The 18,965-nt window shown below is 49.4% G+C and overlaps 2 protein-coding genes and 1 non-coding gene across 5 annotated transcripts; 1 reads left to right on the forward strand and 2 right to left on the reverse strand.

The window, feature by feature from the left end:
* Positions 1 to 83: 83 nt before the first annotated feature.
* WFDC11 (WAP four-disulfide core domain 11) lies at positions 84 to 12,080 on the forward strand. Of its 3 annotated transcripts, XM_089307921.1 has the most exons (5): positions 84 to 276; positions 8,861 to 9,017; positions 10,402 to 10,544; positions 11,387 to 11,437; positions 12,062 to 12,080. In XM_089307921.1, the coding sequence occupies exons 2-4, from the start codon at positions 8,909 to 8,911 to the stop codon at positions 11,399 to 11,401; spliced, it is 267 nt and encodes an 88-aa protein (XP_089164047.1). In that variant the 5' UTR covers positions 84 to 276; positions 8,861 to 8,908; the 3' UTR covers positions 11,402 to 11,437; positions 12,062 to 12,080. The 3 variants fall into 3 exon arrangements, with proteins under 3 accessions (XP_089164047.1, XP_017206216.1, XP_089164046.1); XM_017350727.4 differs by lacking the exon at positions 12,062 to 12,080 and having other exon boundaries at positions 93 to 276; positions 11,387 to 11,545; XM_089307920.1 differs by lacking the exons at positions 84 to 276; positions 12,062 to 12,080 and adding an exon at positions 2,452 to 2,585 and having other exon boundaries at positions 11,387 to 11,545.
* On the reverse strand, positions 6,881 to 7,062 carry LOC127491255 (U2 spliceosomal RNA). The gene has a single exon (XR_016217183.1). It is a non-coding gene; the product is annotated as a U2 spliceosomal RNA (small nuclear RNA).
* Positions 12,081 to 13,214: 1,134 nt separating the features above from the next.
* WFDC10A (WAP four-disulfide core domain 10A) lies at positions 13,215 to 14,618 on the reverse strand. The gene is made up of 2 exons (XM_008274767.5): positions 14,452 to 14,618; positions 13,215 to 13,525 (listed from the first exon to the last, which is right to left on the reverse strand). The coding sequence occupies exons 1-2, from the start codon at positions 14,561 to 14,563 to the stop codon at positions 13,377 to 13,379; spliced, it is 261 nt and encodes an 86-aa protein (XP_008272989.3). The 5' UTR covers positions 14,564 to 14,618; the 3' UTR covers positions 13,215 to 13,376.
* Between the last annotated feature and the right edge of the window lie 4,347 nt (positions 14,619 to 18,965).

The following is an 18,965-nucleotide window of genomic DNA, read 5'->3' on the forward strand; positions in this document are numbered from 1 at the left end:
CATGTCCGCAGTGTTCTGTTTTTATCTATATCGCCTGCAGCAAAATGAAAAAGAAAAGTACTCCGTGGACAGAGTGTAGAGACAGTGTTCAGTATGGACTCAACTTGGAACCCGGCAGAGAACACCACAACTAGAAGCACGATTAACATCTGAGTCATCTACATTTGTTCTGCTCACTGCCTGCCCCTCGTCCAGGGTTCCACAGTTCCCTGCAGCGAGGCAGAAGAGTCATCAGCAAAGTGATCACCAGCTACTCCAACTCAGGTGCCTTCCGCGGTAGGTGCAGGTCGGGGTCCCATTTCTGGTTTGGGCTTGCTTGGGTAGGCTTCCTGTCCAGGTCATGCCTCCACATCAGGACTGCACCTGGCTTGTGGGATAAACTATTGTCTGTGTTGTTCCAATGGAGAGACCAACACAGACATAACCTGGGTGCTGACTACTACTCACACTCAGTGTGTACTTCCGTGCACCGTGCTCCAGGCCTGACGCTCAGTGTCAGCTAGTCAACATTTGCAATGATGGTGCTAGCAGAAGAGGAAACTAGGGCTCCGAGGAGTTATGTGTGCAACCAATTTACATCAGCTAAATGTGTAGGGCTTGGATTCAAGCCAAAGTCTCTCTGATTTCAGTGTGTGTGTTTTGCTGTCTGGCCTGTGCTGCACCAACAGTCCTTGTTGTGGTGTGACAAATGGGAGAGAATTTCCCTCATATGGTTAAGATAAGATATGTACCTTTTGGAAGAATAAACCAATATTAATGGAGAAAAAAATATCTGGAAACAACTACCCAGAATATGGAGCAGAGAGCATCCTCTACCTAGGATCAACAAATTTCTGGGTATATATATTTTGCTCTTAAGTTAATAGTGGGTTTGAAAAAAAATGTAGTTTCAAAAAATTTACTGATGGCACTTCTTTCCTAAGGAAGAGTGTCCTGGTCCAATTTCTATTGCTATAACAGATTCCCTGATCTGGGTGATTTATAAAAAAAAGAGATTATATTTTGGACTCATGGTCCTGGTGACTGGGAAGACCAAGACATTGGTGCCAGCATCGGGTTGGCTTCTGCATCCTAGTGGAAGGGCAAGGGGCATTTGCAGAAGAAAGAAAAGGGGGCCAAACTCCCATGATAGCCAGTCCACTGCCCTGAGAAGAGCATTAATCCGGGGCCGGCGCCATGGCTCACTTGGTTAATCCTCCGCCTGCGGCACTAGCATCCCATATGGATGCCAGGTTCTAGTCCTGGTTGCTCCTCTTCCAGTCCAGCTCTCTGCTGTGGCCCGGGAAGGCAGTGGAGGATGGCCCAAGTGCTTGGGTCCCTGCACCCACATGAGAGACCAGGAAAAGGCACCTGGCTCCTGGCTTCGGATTGGCGTAGCTCTGGCTGTAGCAGCCATTTGGGGGGTGAACCAAAGGAAGGAAAACCTCTGTCTCTCTCTCTCACTGTCTAACTCTATCTGTCAAAAAAAAAAAAAAAAAAAAAAAAAAAAAAAAAAAGAGCATTAATCCATTCATGACCCAAACATCTCCCACTAGTCCCTACCTCCCAACACTGCTACATTGAGGAATTAAGCCCCAATGTGTGTGTGTGTGTGTGTGTGTGTGTGTGTGTGTATTTGGGTGGGGGAACCATAATCAAAATACATCAAATAGATGGTATATGATTGGTTGATGCTGTTTATATGTGTTGAAATATTGCACCATACCCCGTAAAATATACAGGTATTTCATGTTAATCCAAAACTTAAAAAAATTAAGAAAGGAACATACAAATGACAAATATTGAGACGTCTTGGGCAAATGAGGAAATACTAATGGTAGATGTGACTAGCCTGCTGGGGAAGTGCCCATGCTCCACAGGTTCTTGTAAAGCACTCAGAGGCTGTCCCTTGGCCCTTTGAGTTTTATTTGAAGCAGCTGGTTCTTTTTTTGTCTCTGTGTGAGAGCTTGGGTACAGAACTCAACTTTCTGGTTCTTCTTGGGTCACAAGACACAATTAAATTTAGAATATAACAAGTCTGAACCCAGGTAATAGTCAAATGCTACGCTTGACTTAACACTGTGGACTCCCCAATCTGGAAACAGGGCATTGTGGAGGAGAGCGGTCAGCTTGCTTTCCTCTTCTAGCTGATCCACCGCCAAGTTGGAGGTGGGAGGGGAGCAAGAGATGAAAGTGTTCAGAGGTGCTCTCTTTGACAAGAGCTGTTACACCATTTGGGCTTAGCACTGCTGAAAACAGACTCTGCTGTGGCTGCTTCCGTGGGTTCCTTGAGTGCCTCCAACAGCCATTCCCCCCAAACTCATGAAACTTTCTTACCTGTAATTCTCTTGATCTGGCTGGATCCATCTCCTGTCTGGTCAGTCTACTGTGACTCCGTCCCCAGACTCAAGGCACCTGACCATTCACTGTCTTCTTCCTGCTGCTCAGGTCCATGGCGGTCCCAGCCGTCTGTGTGGACTGCATCTAGGACAACGCCACACTTGCTCTTTCTTGTATCCTTTACTCTATCCAACCCCATAGTACAAGCTGTCGTCTTCCGTGGTCATCTTCACTTTAGCGAGCCTCCCGCCTTTGTGCATTCTCAGGTATGACTCAGACACCTGCTGTTGTGTTTCTGACACCTTGTAGGTGGCACTTCATAGGACCCTGAGGTCAGCACCTCATGTGTCCCTACAGTGTCATTTGAGAGATGGCTCACAACCCTAAGACTTCCCTGCCAAGAAGGAATGAGAAAAGCATGGAGTGTTTTTTTTTTTTTCCTGAAGATTTATTTATTTATTTGAAAGGCAGAGTTACAGAGAAGTGGTGGTGGTGGTGGTGGTGGGACAGAGAGAGAGAGAGAGAGAGAGAGAGAGAAAGTCTTCCATCCACTGGTTCACTCCCCAGATGGCCGCAATGCTGATTTGAAGCCAAGAGCTTCCTCCAAGTCTCCCACATGGGTGCAGGGGCCCAAGCACTTGGGCCATCTTCCACTGCTTTCCCAGGCCATAGCAGAGAGCTGGATCAGAAGTGGAGCAGCCGGGACTCAAACTTGTGCCATACAGGATGCCAGCACTGTAGGTGGTGGCTTTACCTGCTACGCCACAGTGCTGGCCCTGTGGAGTAGGTTTTGAGAACCTCATCTGGGTTGTCTAACTAAAAGTATGAACTATTAGAGCAAGTCAATAAAGACTGGAAGAGAAAATTGCTTTCTCAAATGTGCAAAAGCTGCAAGTATTAAGAAAATCATGGAAACATGACAACACTAAAAGGACAAAAATCAAGCTCCAATAACTGAACCCCAAAATGAGATCTGTTACCTGCCTGACATAGAAGTCAAAATATTCATTTTTTTTTTTGACAGGCAGAGTGAACAGTGAGAGAGAGAGACAGAGAGAAAGGTCTTCCTTTTTGCCGTTGGTTCACCCTCCAATGGCCGCCACGGCCGGTGCGCTGCGGCCGGCGCACTGCACTGATCCGATGGCAGGAGCCAGGTGCTTCCCCTGGCCTCCCATGCAGGTGCAGGGCCCAAGCACTTGGGCCATCCTCCACTGCCCTCCCGGGCCACAGCAGAGAGCTGGCCTGGAAGAGGGGCAACCGGGACAGAATCCGGCACCCCGACCAGGACTGGAACCTGGTGTGCCGGCACCGCAGGTGGAAGATTAGCCTGCTGAGCTGGGGCGCCGGCCCAAAATATTCATTTTAATGAAGCTCAGTGAGCTTAAGAGAACACATATAGGGGCTGGTGCTGTGGCGCAGCAGGTTAAAGCCCCAGCCTGCAGCGCCAGCATCCCATATGGGTACTGGTTTGAGTCCCGGCTGCACCTCTTCCCATCCAGCTCCCTGCTATGGCCTGGGAAAGCACTAGAAGATGGCCCAAGTACTTGGGCCCCTGCACCCGTGTGGGAAACCTGGAAGGAGAATGCATATAGACAAAAGAAAAGTAGGATAATATCACACTACTGAAAGGAGGATAAAATGAGAAGTTCAATAAAGAGATAAAAAAGAACCAAACAGAAGTTCTGGATCTGGCTGGAGAGGTGAGAGGTAGTGGGTTGAGATCGTATCTGAGCTAATGACGGCAACAGGGCTGACCCTGCCCCCCTGAGGCCAGTTGAGGAGGAGCCTGAGGAGGAGCCGAGCTTTTCTCTGTCGTCACTGCCACTGCTTTCTCCAGCCTTGGAGCCCTCCCAGGAGACCTTGGATGTCTCCAGGGTCAGGAGTCTGAAGGATTTGCTTGGCTCTGCTCCTCCTGCTCCTCTTTGGCCTGGAGCACAAGAGGTCACGGGACCTCTCTAGTAGAGGTGGCTCAGGTGTAGCCCAGTGGCCTCGCAAGCAGAGCTGGGTGGGTGCTGGTGGAGGTGCCCCCTGTGGTGAGTGCACTTGGAACACTGGTCACTGCTACGTGTTATGTGGCATGTTGTAAAGACTGTTTGTGTGGCCGGCGCCGCGGCTCACTAGGCTAATCCTCCACCTAGCAGCGCTAGACTAGACTAGAACCCACGGGTTCTAGTCTCGGTCGGGGTGCCGGATTCTGTCCCGGTTGCCCCTCTTCCAGGCCAGCTCTCTGCTGTGGCCAGGGAGTGCAGTGGAGGATGGCCCAAGTGCTTGGGCTCTGCACCCCATGGGAGACCAGGAGAAGTACCTGGCTCCTGCCTTCGGATCAGCGCAGTGGGCCGGCCGCAGCGCGCCGGCCGTGGCGGCCACTGGAGGGTGAACCAACGGCAAGAGGAAGACCTTTCTCTCTGTCTCTCTCTCTCACTGTCCACTCTGCCTGTCAAAACAAAACAAAACAAACAAACAAAAAATACTGTTTGTGAGTCTGATGCAGTTTGACTTCCTGAGAAAGCGAGAAAGAAGAGGAAACACTCTTGGAGAGAAAACTAAAACCTTAAGGAAGCCAGAATTTGTCTTTACACATGGTTGTCAGATCATTTACCAAAATGGAGACTTTTCCCAAAAATTTTCCTCCTGGCGGGGACCTTGGGCTGTCAAGTTCTCAGTCCGAGTTTCAAAAGGTGTTGATGGAGGAATAGTTAGGCTATGAACATCATAAAGTTGGTGATCAAAGCTGAACATGTGAGGTTACAGGATGTGTACGTAAAGTCACAAAATGAACTCAAGCCCCTGTTAGATTAAGAGCAAACTCACCAGAGAAATTCGAGCTGTTGCTTGAAGAGCTAAGAGGGGATTTACTACAGAAAACTAAAGACTTAATGAGTTGAGACTGCAGGTATTAACTCCATAACAATTGGAATTATGTGAAGAACAAAAAACAACAAGAATTTGAAACTCCAGTGAGAGAACATTTTTAGAACCTAAATGAAGTAGAAAAGCAAAAAGCTGGTTATACAAAGTTTCACTAGGAACATAGATTTCTCAAACTAGAACTTGAAAACCATAAATAAGGATTTGCCAGTGCTTTAGAAGAAAAAATTAAAATGTGGGTCAGAGATTGCAAAACAGGAAAAAGATAAAGAACTACCTTTTGTTCTTTATGTCATTTGTGTCAGAAATTAACAGATATAGAGGCTATAGTAGCAGAATTAAAGGCTGAGAAACAGAAATATCCACAGACTACTTGGAGGGTATACCAGTTGGCCGAGATGATGGCTACAGCCAGGTCCTTGGAAGCTGAAGTTTAGTCTGGTAAACTACAGGCTGAGTGTTTGGAAAAATGACTAACGACAGTGGACAGAATGCTTTTACAGTCAATGAATTCATAAAGCTGAATGAGAAACGCATCGACCAACACAGTCAAATACTCTGAATAGTGAAACCAGTTAGAGATAACAGACAGCCGACTGGAGGCAGCGAGAGCTAAGAGTGAGCTAGAAGGGAAAAGGAGTAAGATTTAAAGTGAGCTGCATGGATGAGTTAGCGAAATTCTCAAATCAGCTCCCAAAGTCTTGGAAGAAAAAAGGACTGTGCGTTACTGGGTGAAGCCCAAGCTGCCAAGGAAGGAGATGACAAAAACCTTGTGGTGTCAGAAGACAAAGAGATTAGCAGATTTAGAGGAACTGAGAGTGGAATATGGTAACAGCCATTATGATAAGGGTGGGGTGATAATTCATTGTGGTTTTTAATTGTATTTCCCTGATGGCTAGTGATATTGACAGTTTTCTCACATAATTGTTGTTCATTAGTATTTCTCCTTTTGAGACAGTCTATTTAGGTCTTTTGGCCATTCATAACTGAATTGGTTGTTTTTTTGTTGTCGATTTTTTTGAGTTGCAGATATACTCTGGATATTAATTCTTTGTTGGTAGTAGTTGGCAAATATTTCTCCCATTCTGTTGAATGTCTCTTCACTCTATTGATAGTTTCCTTTGCTACACAGGAGCTTCTGAGTTTGATATGATCCCGTTTATCTAGTTTTGCTTTTGTTGCCTGTGCTTTGGGGACCTTATCCAAGAAGTCATCACCTACACCAATGTCTTGAAGTGTTTCCCCTACATTTTCTTCCGGTAATTTCAGATAGTCTTTACAAAAATAAAAAAGTCATAAAATTCACATGGCATCACAAAAACCCTGAATAATCAAAGTGATCGTGACCAAGGAGGGCAAAGCTAGAGATACCACACTTCCTGGATTCAAAATATATGAGCATTATCAAATTCCAGCAATCAAATCAATGTGGTACTGCCATGGAAGTAGACATACAGACCAATGGAACAAAATACAGAGTGCGGAAACACATACACTGCACCTCCACCCCCATAGGGTCACCTGATGGTTGACAAGGGTGCCAGAGTGTGCAGTGGGATGGAGGAGGGAGAGCTTCTTCAAAAAGTGGTGTTGGGAAACTGGATATCCACATACAAGGATTATGCTGGACTCCATATTACATCTTACACAAAAATCAACTCAAATGCATTGAAGTCATAAGTGCATGATTTGAAATCATGAAATTACTAAAAGAAAGTGTAGGGAAAAATCTTTTTTTTTTTTCGGAGTGGACAGAGCAACTCCTGGCTCCAAAAATCCATTTAATATATTGTCCTCGGATAGAGGACGTATCAGATATTAAACTGATAAGAACAGATACTACACTTGATCTTAGCCAAAAGGCCGAGAAGCGATGGGAAAAATCTTCTTGACATTGGCCTTGGCAATGGCCTGGAGAAGACATCAAAAGTACAAGTAAGATCAAACATAAGCCGGCGCCGCGGCTCACTAGGCTAATCCTCCGCCTTGCGGCGCCAGCACACCGGGTTCTAGTCCAGGTCAGGGCGCCGGATTCTGTCCTGGTTGCCCCTCTTCCAGGCCAGCCCTCTGCTGTGGCCAGAGTGTGCAGTGGAGGATGGCCCACGTGCTTGGGCCCTGCACCCCATGGGAGACCAGGAGAAGTACCTGGCTCCTGCCATCGGATCAGTGCGGTGCGCCGGCCGCAGTGCGCTGGCCGCGGCGGCCATTGGAGGGTGAACCAACGGCAAAGGAAGACCTTTCTCTCTGTCTCTCTCTTTCACTGTCCACTCTGCCTGTCAAAAAAAAAAAAAAAATCAAACATAAGTAAGTGGGCTTGCATCAAAGTAACAAGCTCTGTACAGCAAAAGAAACAACAAAAATAAGTCACAATTTTAAAAATGGAAGAAAATATGTTCTTTTTTGTTTTAAAAATATTTATTTGTTTGAAAGGCAGAGTAAAAATAGAGAGAAGGGAGACAGACTGAAAGAGACCTTCTATCCACTATATCACTCCCCAAGTGGCCTCAACCACCAGGAATAGGCCAGAAGCCTGGAACATTCCACCTGGGTCTTCCACGTTAGTGGTCCAAGCACCAGGGCCATCCTCTGCTGCTGTCCCAGGTGCACTGGGAGGAAGCTGGAAGGGAAGCAGGGCAGCCGGAATTTGCTCTGACATGGGCTGCTGGCATCACAGGCAGTGGTTCAACGCCCTTCGCCACAATGCCAGCCCAAGGGAGAAAATATTTTTCTAACAGTTATCTGATGAAGAGTTAATATCCAAAATATATAAGGAAATCACACAAATGAGCAGCATAGAACCGATAATCCAATTGAGAAATGGGCGAAGAATCTGACTAGACATTTCTCCAAAGAAAACATGTAGATGTCCAACATTATAAGATGCTCAACTTCATCGATCACTGGGGAAATGCAAACGAAAAACAGAAAATGAGATATTTCTCCACCCACGTTAGGATAGCTATGATCAAAAAGTCAAAAGATAAAAAGTTGTGAAAAGTATCTGGAGAAAAGGGAACTCCCGTACATTGTTGCGGGTATTTAAAATATGTAACCCCGGAGAACAGTAAATAGAGCTAACACACAATCTAGGAATCCCACTTCTTGGTACAGTTCCAAAGAAACACCCCATGTTCATTGCAGCATTACTCACAAGAGCCAAGATTCCACGTCTTCCACACCTAAGTGTCTGTCAGTAAAGAGAATGTGATATTAGCGAATGTGATGCAAGCAAAGCAGACGCTCAGCTTAGGTATGTGTCTGTCGTCAGGTGGGCAGAGGGACAGGAGGGATACCTAGAAGATCAGTATGAAGACTTATTTTTTAAAAGATTTATTTTTATTTATTTAAAATGGAAAGAGAGAGAGAGGTCTTACATCTGCTGGTCACTCCCCAAATGGCCACAGTGGCTGGGGCTGGGCCAAGCTGAAGCCAGGAGCCAGGAGCTTCATCTGGGTCTCCGCCATGGGCACAGGGCCCCAAGCGCTTGGGCCATCTTCTGATGCATTAGTAGGGAGTGATCAGAAGTGGAGCAGCCAGGGCTTGAACCGGCGCCCATATGGGATGCCAGCGACACAGGTGGCGGCTTAACCCATTACACCACAACGCAGCCCTGAAGAATTCTCAGAAGCCCCTCGTCTTGCTTCACACCTCTCCCCCCGCTTTCCGTGTCCAGATTGCCAGCAGCAAGTGAGAAGGAAGGAAGGATCCCCTGACCACATATATGCGGACCCGTCTGGTCAGCACCATGAAGCTCCGCACACCGCTCGTCCTGGCATTCTTCTGCCTGGTGCTGCCGACTGTGCTGGGAGAAATGAAGAAAAGATACAGCAGTAGGTGTGAGGCTGGGTGGGCGGCCAAGGGAGAAGGGGCTATGCCTGTTCCTGGACAAGTGAGGGGCTTCATGCTGGCACATCTGGCTCAGGACCACCTTCAGACCCTTTGTGTGCACAGAAATCCAAGGAATTCCCAAGCTGAGGTCCTTTACTGCCTCCTGTTCCAACCTTGAGCGTGGCAATGAGGATCAGCCTAGTTCTACATACATTCCACGGGCTGGAGAGAAGGTGGGGCACGACACAGCGCTCCTACTCCCCCTTCAGAACTGCTGCGCCCTAGCTGTGCTTACTTGGATGAGCACCAAGTGGGTATTCCCTAATACAGGCTGAGCATCCCCAATCCGGAAATTTGAAATCCAAAATGCTCCAAAACCCACAACTGGTTTTTAAAGATGTATTTATTTATTTGAAAGGCAGAGTTAGAGAGAGAGAGAGAGAGAGAGAGAGATCTTCCATCCACTGGTCCACTCCCCAAATGGCTGCATTGGTCAGAGCTGGGCCAACCTGAAGCCCAAGGGAGGAAGGAGCCTCTTCCAGGTCTCCCACGAGGATGCAGGGGCCCAAGCACTTGTGCCGTCTTCCACCATTTCCCGGGTGCATTAGCAGGGAGCTGGATCGGCGATGGAGCAGCTGGCACTTGGGATGTAGGCTTTACCTGCTATGCCACAGCACTGGCCCCCAAAATCCAGAACTTTGATTTTTTAACCTGACACTGTGGGTAGAAAATTTCACGCCTTATCTACTGTGATACTGGTCATTGTCAAAATGCAGGTGCATTAAAAATATTGTATAAAATTACCTTCAGGCTGTGTGTATAAGATGTAGATGAGAATGAATTTTGTATTTAGACTTGGGTCCCATCCCCAAAGGTAGCCTATTATGTATATGCAAATATTCTAGTATTTGAAAAAAAAATCCCAAAGCTGAAAAATATCTGGTTCCCAAGCGTTTTGGATAAGGGGCCCTCAACCTGCACATGCTGGTAGTGACAGAATCTTCCAGAATCTGAAGAGACAGAAACAAGTCGTGAGAGGGGTCTCTACTGCGGCAAGGTCGGGGGTCATCCGAGAAGAAAAGGGTATGGATGGAGGTGTTGAGGAGAAAGGGCCAGAGCGATACGAATTTGGAGAGGACAGGGGAACCTGCTCCTTGCCCCCCTGGCCCAGCTTCCCTACAGGGCGGAGGGTGGAGGCTCTCTCTGGCTCTGAGGGGCTCTGTTGCATAAATGCAGCCTGCACAGGAGGCACATGGGCTCTGGGGTGCCCGAGTCCTGCCCTGGCGTGCTCTGCGGCACTGGGGAGATCCACCGGAGTGGGGGGCCGGCAGAGGGGTCCCCGCCACAGGGCCCTGCCTACCTCCGGCTGTCTTGTCTCCATTCCAGAGGAAGAACTGTTAATTGTGGAATGCTGGGGAGAGCCAACCGTTTCGGACTGCAGGAACAAGTGTTCCAGGAGCTTTAAATGTTTCCAGGAAAACCACACGTGCTGCTGGACCTACTGTGGAGACATCTGCTGGAGAGAGCCGGTGAGCTGGGAGATTCTCGCCCTCTTCCCGAGGCCGCACCCCCTGAACTGACCACAGAGCTTCCGCAAAGCCGGGGTGCGAAAGTAGCAGAAGGCAATGTCCCCCAAACCCAGACAGTAATTCGCTAACGACCAAGCCAGGACAGCGCGGGGAGCGTCAGCTAAACATCTGTGCTGTCTTTCTGATGTTACTCAGCAGTTTGCCGTTTGGCTGACTTTTGTCCAGATTTCTTTTTTTTAATTTTATTTTTATTTATTTATTTTTTTGACAGGCAGAGTGGACAGTGAGAGAGAGAGACAGAGAGAAAGGTCTTCCTTTGCTGTTGGTTCACCTTCCAATGGCCGCTGAGGCCGGCACGCTGTGCTGGTCAGAAGGCAGGAGCCAGGAGCCAGGTACTTATCCTGGTCTCCCATGGGGTGCAGGGCCCAAGCACCTGGGCCATCCTCCACTGCACTCCCGGGCCACAGCAGAGAGCTGGCCTGGAAGAGGGGCAACCGGGACAGAATCCGGCGCCCTGACTGGGACTAGAACCTGGTGTGCCGGCGCCGCAGGCAGAGGATTAGCCTAGTGAGCCGCGGTGCCGGCCTTTTGTCCAGATTTCTAAGCCCAGAGTGCAGAGTCAGACCCTCCCACACGTTCGTGTCACACGGCCAGGCCCAGTCTCTACGTTTTTCTGTTCAGTGGACCAATGCCGCACCTGCTCGGAAGCGGACAATTCCTGTTGTTACATTTAAATAGTCCCGCCCCGTTAGCTGGTGGACGTGGGGACTGGAAAGCTTGCAAACAAGCACTTGTGTATTTGAGTTCCTGGCTTCTAAGAGTGTAACCTTCTTCTCTTTCAGGACACTGACTACTAAGTGCTAAAGCCCTGAACTTGCTCCAGCTGACGGCAGGTAGGCTTCGGAGCTCTGCTTTGTGGCTGCTTTTAGGAACCCCAGTCTATTCTTCCTGAGGGCAGGACAGGGTCAAGCCTCTGACAAATAAATGCATTTACCAACCCCGGTGGGCTTAGCTCCTTCTTTTCCATCTCACTACCCTTGATCACCCGCACCACCATCTGCAGTGCCATTCCCTTCCTGCAGTGGGCGCCAGCTCCCCGCCTCGTCCTGCCCTGTCTGACAGCCTTGGAACTGGCAGGCTAATCTCACCAGCTTCACAGAGTGGAAGTTTATTCCTGTTTTCACGTCGGCAGTGGCATGCAGCCCTTGCATCCCATCCTTCAGAGAGCAGGTCTCTGGAAATTTGTTTCTTACAGAGGCATGGGTCAATAATTTTTGGGTATTTAAAAAGATTTATTTTATTTTTAAGATTTATTTATTTATTTGAAAGTCAGAGTTACATAGAGAGAGAAGGGGTGGGAGTGGGGAGAGAGTCAGTCTTCCATCTGCCGGTTCACGTTCCAAATGGCCACAATAGCCAGGTCTGGAACAGGCCAAAGGCAAGAGCCAGGAACTCCATCCAGGTCTCCCACTTGGCAGGGACCTAAGCACTTGAGGCATCTCCTGTTGCTTTCCCAGGCACAACTACCCCCAAGGGTCTGTGTTGGTGGTGGATCATGTGAAATTTCCCAAGGCCTCCTTGACTAAGGACAACTCTTTGCAAAGATGGACATGAACATGAAATCCCTGGAGCCTTGCGATGCTTCTGAGGTGGTCAGGGGCTCTGGTGTGATGGAGGAGTTTTCCACCTATGATGTCGCTTTTATAGGATGACTGAAGAAGCTCTAAACTGGAGCATAAGACTGTACACTGGCCTGTGGGCATGGCCTTCCTGCCTGAATTCTCTTCACATCTACTCCAGTTGCCCATAGTGACCCAACCCAGCCCCAAGGTCATTTCAGAGGAGTTGTGATTGTATTGTACGGGGTAAGGAGGAGTCTGTACCCTTGGCAATCCATTTCCAGCACTCACAATAGGGCCATGGAAGGTCCCATAGCCACCCTGCATGGATGCATCCTTAGCAACATCACCATGAACCACCTGTCCCCCAACCTTTCGATGTTCCCTTGGATCAAAAGGAGAGTGATCCCATAAAGAAGAGGCCTGGGAGAAGGCGGGACCATCCAGTTAATGAGAGACACCAGAGTCTCAGACCCTGCCAGCCATTCTAGTTTCCAGCATAGCAGAGGCCATATTGGTGGGTGATGGACAGGGGAGGTTTGGGGTCAGTGTAGGCACCTCGCAGCTTGCCTTTGGTCTCAGGAAATGCAAGGCAGGAAAAAAAAAAAAAAGGACTCCAGAGGAAACACCCTCCCCTGGCTGCATCAGATCCTCTCTCTCGTGGCCTTGGGCTTGCCACGTGGCATCCTTGGGCCTCATTGTCCTCACCATAGGGAGACAGTAATCTGAACCTCACAAGGAGATGGGGGGAATGGGGTGGGGACGGACCAAGGTCAGGGGCAGGAAGGCAACCCCTGGGGCTTCCCACTCCACGCCCCAGGTTTTGACCTTCACCCACCTCATGTTTGATCAGGCCCTAGCGCTGGTTCACTGAGCAGGGCGACAGGGGGCTAGGCCTCCTGGGGGTTGGCAGGGGTGCCTGGGCCAGACAGCGGGAGTGGGGAAGGGAAGGGCAGGGAGAGAGGTTGGAGATCAGGGCCCCAGCGGGGCGGGGCATGTGTGGGAGCTGCAGTGGGTTCCTAACGGCCACAAGCAGTGGGAAGAACAGAGCTGGGTCTGAGCATTGGTTCCGGTTTATTGAGCAGGGACACGGAGTTCAGACAGTGGAGAGGCCAGCGTCCCTGCTTGTGATTGGAGGCCCTTGTTAATCAGATGTGGGCACAGCATGTGAACAGCGGGCTGGGGCAGCAGGGTGCACAGCCCCGTCTCCTACTTAATGGGGGCTCAAGCAGACGTTCCCGCAGAAGCTTGCACAGCATTTGTTGTTTGCTTGACAGTTTCTGTGCGATTCACAGGGACGATGACATAGATACATTGGAGGCGGCCTCTTACACAGTTTGATTTCTTCTTCGAGCTCTTCTTCTGGAAAGAAGCGGGAACAAGCAAGTGGAAAGCTGTGCCTAGACAGCACCCTCCAGCACCCCGGAACCAGCACCCTCCAGCACCCCGGAACCCACGCTGCACTCACTGGAGTCCTGGGCTTTCTTGGGGAGCTTCCTTTGTGCTTGTCACCAAGCCCTGGTGCTGGGTAGTGTCTTAGATTCCAGGTCTCCCCACTCTCCCTTCCCCACGTGCCGTGTAGCAGTGAACAACTCAGCTCTCCACACACCTGCAGCCAGGACCTCGCCTCCCTTCTCGGCCACAGCTTTGGTGAAGTCACTTCTATAGAGCCTGTTCTCTCATCCTGAGAGCTCAAGTAAACCAGACATTTTCCACACCCTCGGCCACTGTCCCAGAGTTTGTAGATCCAGAAGCAGATGGAGTAGCCTTGTACCCACCCCTCCCTATCACTGTCTCCAGTACCCACCAGCACCCTCCTGCTCCCTCTCACGCACGGTCCCACCTTGGCCCTGTATTCCCCATAGTTTGCCTGTCCCATGCCTTTCCTTTCTATACCCACCCCATCTCTACGCCTGCTCCTACCCTCTTCAAGACCTTTGAATGTTTACCCCTCGTGCTGTGTGTAGATCAAGGAATAATTCTTGGGATTCCTTCTCATTCTGAGCCCTGCTGCACTTTTCACCACAACATGTATCCTTTGTCTCTTGATGTTTAGAATAGACAGGTGGATAGATAGATAGACAGACAGATAGACAGACAGACGGATGATAGCACCTCCACCCCATCGTGACCTCCAGCTGTAGGGCCATGGTTCGGGATGGCCTGGCGTGTGCCCAGTGCTGTGAGCAGAGGTGGTGTGAAGAAAGGTCCCAGCTCCCAAGTCCTCCTGAGGCCGGGCACAGCTCCTCACGCACCCCCCGCCATGCCCCCGGCAGGTCATCACCTACCCTCCACCGTTCTTGTCCGCTCACGAGGCCCTCCCTGGGCCTGCAGCAGCAGCATACAAAGCAGCAGAACGGTCAGCAGAGCCTGGGGCGGCATCACTCTGACCAGAGCCATAGCCCAAGTCTGGCCCGGATGTCACAGACTTCCTTGTAGGACTGGAGGTGGAGAGGGAGGGCGAGAGAGGATCCCCCCGCCCCCCCACCCCACCCCCCAGCTCCTTGCTGCCTCCACTGGCCAAGCCAGGGCAGAGCAAGAGAGCCCTGGGCTGTGCTGTGGGATTGGGCTTCACTCCTTTCATATACCCAGCCCTCCCTTTGTGCTGACGAATTTTATCTTTTCTGAAAGATGCAGTCTACATACATTTGCTAATTACAAAATATTTCACGTTTAAAAGAGAAAAATATAATTAAAAGCAATGATAACCTCACTGCTTAGGAGGAGCCCACGTTCCATTGGATTGTCTTCCACCGTCCCTGTATATTTAATGCAATCTTTCCTTCTTACATGTTTCAGTCTCACTTCTTTTATCGTTGATCTCCTGCCATCCATAGTCATAAGTGCTTCACAGACATGGATTTCCATAATTCCATGGTTCTCAGTTTATACAAGTGTCTACAGAGGCCAGCGCTGTGGGATAGTAGGCTAAGTCTCTGCCTGCAGTGTTGGCATCCCATTTGGGCTCCAGTTCGAGTCCTGGCTGCTCCACTTCCTATCCAGCTCCCTGCTATGGCCTGGGAAAGCAGTAGAAGATGGCCCAAGTGCTTGGGCCCCTGCACCCATGTGAGAGATCCAGAAGAAGCTCCTGGCTCCTGGTTTCGGCCCAGGCCCTTGAGGCCATTTGGGGAGCGAACCAGAGGATGGAAGACCTTTCTCTCTGTCTCTCCTCTCTGTCTGAACTCTACCTCTCAAATAAATAAATAAAATCCTAAAAAAAGGTCTATTGTTAACTATTTGTTTTCTGATATTCTATGCAGTGTCATATAGGACATTTTTATGCATAAGTCCTTGGTCTTTTTATTCTAAAATAAGAGAGAGAGAGTTTCTGGCGAAAGTCAGTAGGTATTTCCTGTGTAAGTACATAAATACGTGTATGCATATGCACATAAAAATACGCATACAAGTTGAGCATTCCCCATCTCTAAGTCTGAAATCCCAAATGGTGGCTGTCGTGAAGTTAATAAATTCCACACCTGCCGGCACCGCGGCTCACTAGGCTAATCCTCTGCCTGCAGCGCTGGCACACTGGGTTCTAGTCCCCGTAGGGGCGCCGGATTCTGTCCCAGTTGCCCCTCTTCCAGGCCAGCTCTCTGCTGTGGCCCAGGAGTGCAGTGGAGGATGGCCCAAGTGCTTGGGCCCTGCACCCCATGGGAGACCAGGAGAAGCACCTGGCTCCTGGCTACGGATCAGCGCAGTACGCCGGCTGCAGCGGCCATTGGAGGGTGAACCAACGGCAAAGGAAGACCTTTCTCTCTGTCTCTCTCACTGTCCACTCTGCCTGTCAAAAAAAAAAAAAAAAATTCCACACCTGACCTCATTCTATGTACTGCTGTCAAAATGCAGGCGCATTAACCACTGTGTGGAATTAGTTTCAGGCTATGTGCAGCATGTGCATGGTGTATAAATGGATTTTGTGTTTAGATTTGGTTCCCATCTCCAAGGTATCTCACATACCGCCACACACTGCGGGGTGGAGGGGAGAAGGGTGGGGTGGGGGAGGCAGAGAGAGGACACGCAAGAGCAAGAGCAAGCTATCTGGCTTTCAAATAAGCCATCGTTTTCCTCTGCTGAGGACTAGTATGCTGATTTCTTCAAACCCCAGGAAACACTAAAGGAATAAACGGGGAGACACTGAGCCAGAATCTGAATCTGCGGGCTCTTTTTTTTTTTTTTTTGTCAGAGTTAGTGAGAGAGAGAGAGAGAGAGAGAAAGGTCTTCCTTCCGTTGGTTCACCTTCCAAATGGCCGCTACGGCCAGTGCTGCGCCGATCCAAAGCCAGGAGCCAGGTGCTTCTCCTGGTCTCCCATGGGGTGCAGGGCCCAAGCACTTGGGCCATCCTCCACTGCCCTCCTGGGCCACAGCAGAGAGCTGGCCTGGAAGAGGGGCAACCGGGACTAGAACCTGGCGCCCATATGGGATGCTGGTGCTGCAGGCAGAAGATAAACCAAGTGAGCCACGGCGCCGGCCCCCTGGGCTCTTTTCTCTAAGGAATTTTGCTAACCTATCTCATCGCTTCACTCTCGTGGGGTGTGCTTCACTTGCAGAGGGATCCTGGAAGAAAACCTTTTTGACTGCTTCTCAGCTTCTGTGTGAATTGGTGGAGGAACAGGGACTAGAACTCAGAACTCAAAAGTGCCGCCCCAAACATTCGCAGTGAGCTTGCTTAACTCTTGGGGTGCCGCGAAGCGTAGGGAAGTTACTGTGGGGCTGTGTGGTAGGAGGTGAGTTCTGAGTCTGGGGAGCCTCTTCTGATCCCTAATTTTTGGCTGATAGATTAAGGATAAGTTGCTTGTCACTTGTGAGTGAAGGCATTAAAAGCAATAGTGACGGATAGATAATATGTCTCCTTCATTGTCTCCTTGTGGGTGACAGCAAGGCCCTGGAGCATGGTGTGGCCTGGGACCTTGGGTCACCTCACGGAAGAAGTGTCACCTCTTTTTATAGACTAGCCAGGGTGGGTTGCTTAGTGGGCATTTCAGTCATCAAAGAAGGCGGCTCTTTGTTAAAGGGGTTTAATCTTTTTTTTTTTTTAATGTATTTATTTTTTGACAGGCAGAGTGGACAGTGAGAGAGAGAGAGGCAGAGAGAAAGGTCTTCCTTTGCCATTGGTTCACGCTGTGGCCGGCGCATCACGCTGATCTGAAGCAAGGAGCCGGGTGCTTATCCTGGTCTCCCATGGGGTGCAGGGCCCACGCACTTGGGCCATCCTCCACTGCACTCCCGGGCCACAGCAGAGAGCTGGACTGGAAGAGGGGCAACCGGGACGGAATCCGGCGCCCCAACGGGGACTAGAACCCGGTGTGCCGGCGCCGCAGGCACAGGATTAGCCTAGTGAGCCGCGGCGCCGGCCTAGGGGTTTAATCTTAACTGACGATGCACGTTCCAGACAGGAGCAGATTTTCTCTTTTGCAACACCCATGTTTTGCATCCATTGCTTTCTGGCACTGGAGATCTAGTTCAAGGGAATCTTTAGCATCAGAAAAACAGATAAATGTAAAATATACCATTTGTAATATAAATGAGATGTGCAAGATACATGTGAGAAATACTGTAAATCTTTCTAAGAGAAGATACTATTGAAGACCAAAATAGATGGAGAGCCAAGAAGTTCAATAAAAAGATGGTGTTACAAGGATAGCATCCTCACGTTCCTCGGTAGGGTCAGGGTGATTCGAATAAAACCCCGAGAATATCTTGAGAAAGTCCTAACATTTATATGAAAATACAAAATATCATGATAATTTTGAAAAACAATTAGATAGATCCTACCAAACAGCAAGATTTATTACCATATTCTAAAGATTGAGTGCAGTTTTACACAAACGATACTGGCATTTCCCAAAGGAGTAAGCTAGCGAACTCAGAAGCAGTCCCACACACATAGGGAAAGTTATCAGATGGCTGAGCAAAGAGAAACTCTTCAATAACTGGTCTTGAACGCTTGGTTCTATGGAAGGAAAAAATGAAGTTAACTCTGCAGTCGTCCACTTCTGTTGCTATAACAAAATGCCTGAGGCTGAGTGCGTTACAAATATAAACTACAGAGGTTTATTTAGTGTTGGAGACAGAAGGCCCATAGTCAGGTGGCCCCTGGTGAAGGCCTCGGGGCGGATGACAGTGGTGGCAGTACATCTGCGAGTGAGCACACAGTCACAGCAAGTCAGGGGGGCTTGGGGGCCAGACTCACTAAGAGTGGGGACAACCCACTCTTGTGGGACCTAACCAGGGTCCCTCAAGAACTACTTGAATCTTTTCTGAAGGCGGTACCCCAGTGACCTAATTACCTGGCCCTAGGTCCCCTCCTAAATGTGTTACCCCCTCCCAGCCCTGACACACTGGGGACCCAGGTCCTGGCAGGCTAACCTTTGGGACACACTTCAACAAAATCAGGGCTTTGCCTCACACCTCTCAAAAGATCACCTCCAGATGTTTACGGATGTTAATGCAAATTCAAAATTTCAAATCATTTAAAAGAAAACAGAATGAACGTGCCCTCATGTTCCTAGGTAGTGTAGTGCAGGGAATTCAAATCTTTTTGTTTGGGTCTTTTTTTTTTTTTATTTGTCAGATAGTGTTAGACAGTGAGAGAGAGAGAGAGAGAGACAGAGAGAAAGGTCTTCCTTCCGTTGGTTCACCCCCCAAATGGCCTCTATGGCCGGTGCTGTGCTGATGCGAAGCCAGGAGCCAGGTGCTTCCTCCTGGTTTCCCTATGCGGGTGCAGGGCCCAAGTGGACTTGGGCCATCCTCCACTGCCCTCCTGGGCCACAGCAGAGAGCTGGACTGGAAGAAGGGCAACTGG

This window comes from Oryctolagus cuniculus, chromosome 11, assembly GCF_051225735.1.
Source record: "Oryctolagus cuniculus isolate XC-2025 breed Fujian yellow rabbit chromosome 11, ASM5122573v1, whole genome shotgun sequence".
In the NCBI taxonomy this organism is placed as follows: Eukaryota; Metazoa; Chordata; class Mammalia; order Lagomorpha; family Leporidae; genus Oryctolagus; species Oryctolagus cuniculus.

Coding starts and splice junctions, on each gene's coding strand:
- WFDC11 (XM_089307921.1), top strand. CDS start 8,909: ATGCGGACCCGTCTGGTCAGCACCATGAAGCTCCGCACACCGCTCGTC. Junction 9,018..10,401: donor AATGAAGAAAAGATACAGCA/GTAGGTGTGAGG, acceptor TCTCCATTCCAG/AGGAAGAACTGTTAATTGTG.
- WFDC10A (XM_008274767.5), bottom strand. CDS start 14,563: ATGGCTCTGGTCAGAGTGATGCCGCCCCAGGCTCTGCTGACCGTTCTG. Junction 13,526..14,451: donor GCGGACAAGAACGGTGGAGG/GTAGGTGATGAC, acceptor GCTTCTTTCCAG/AAGAAGAGCTCGAAGAAGAA.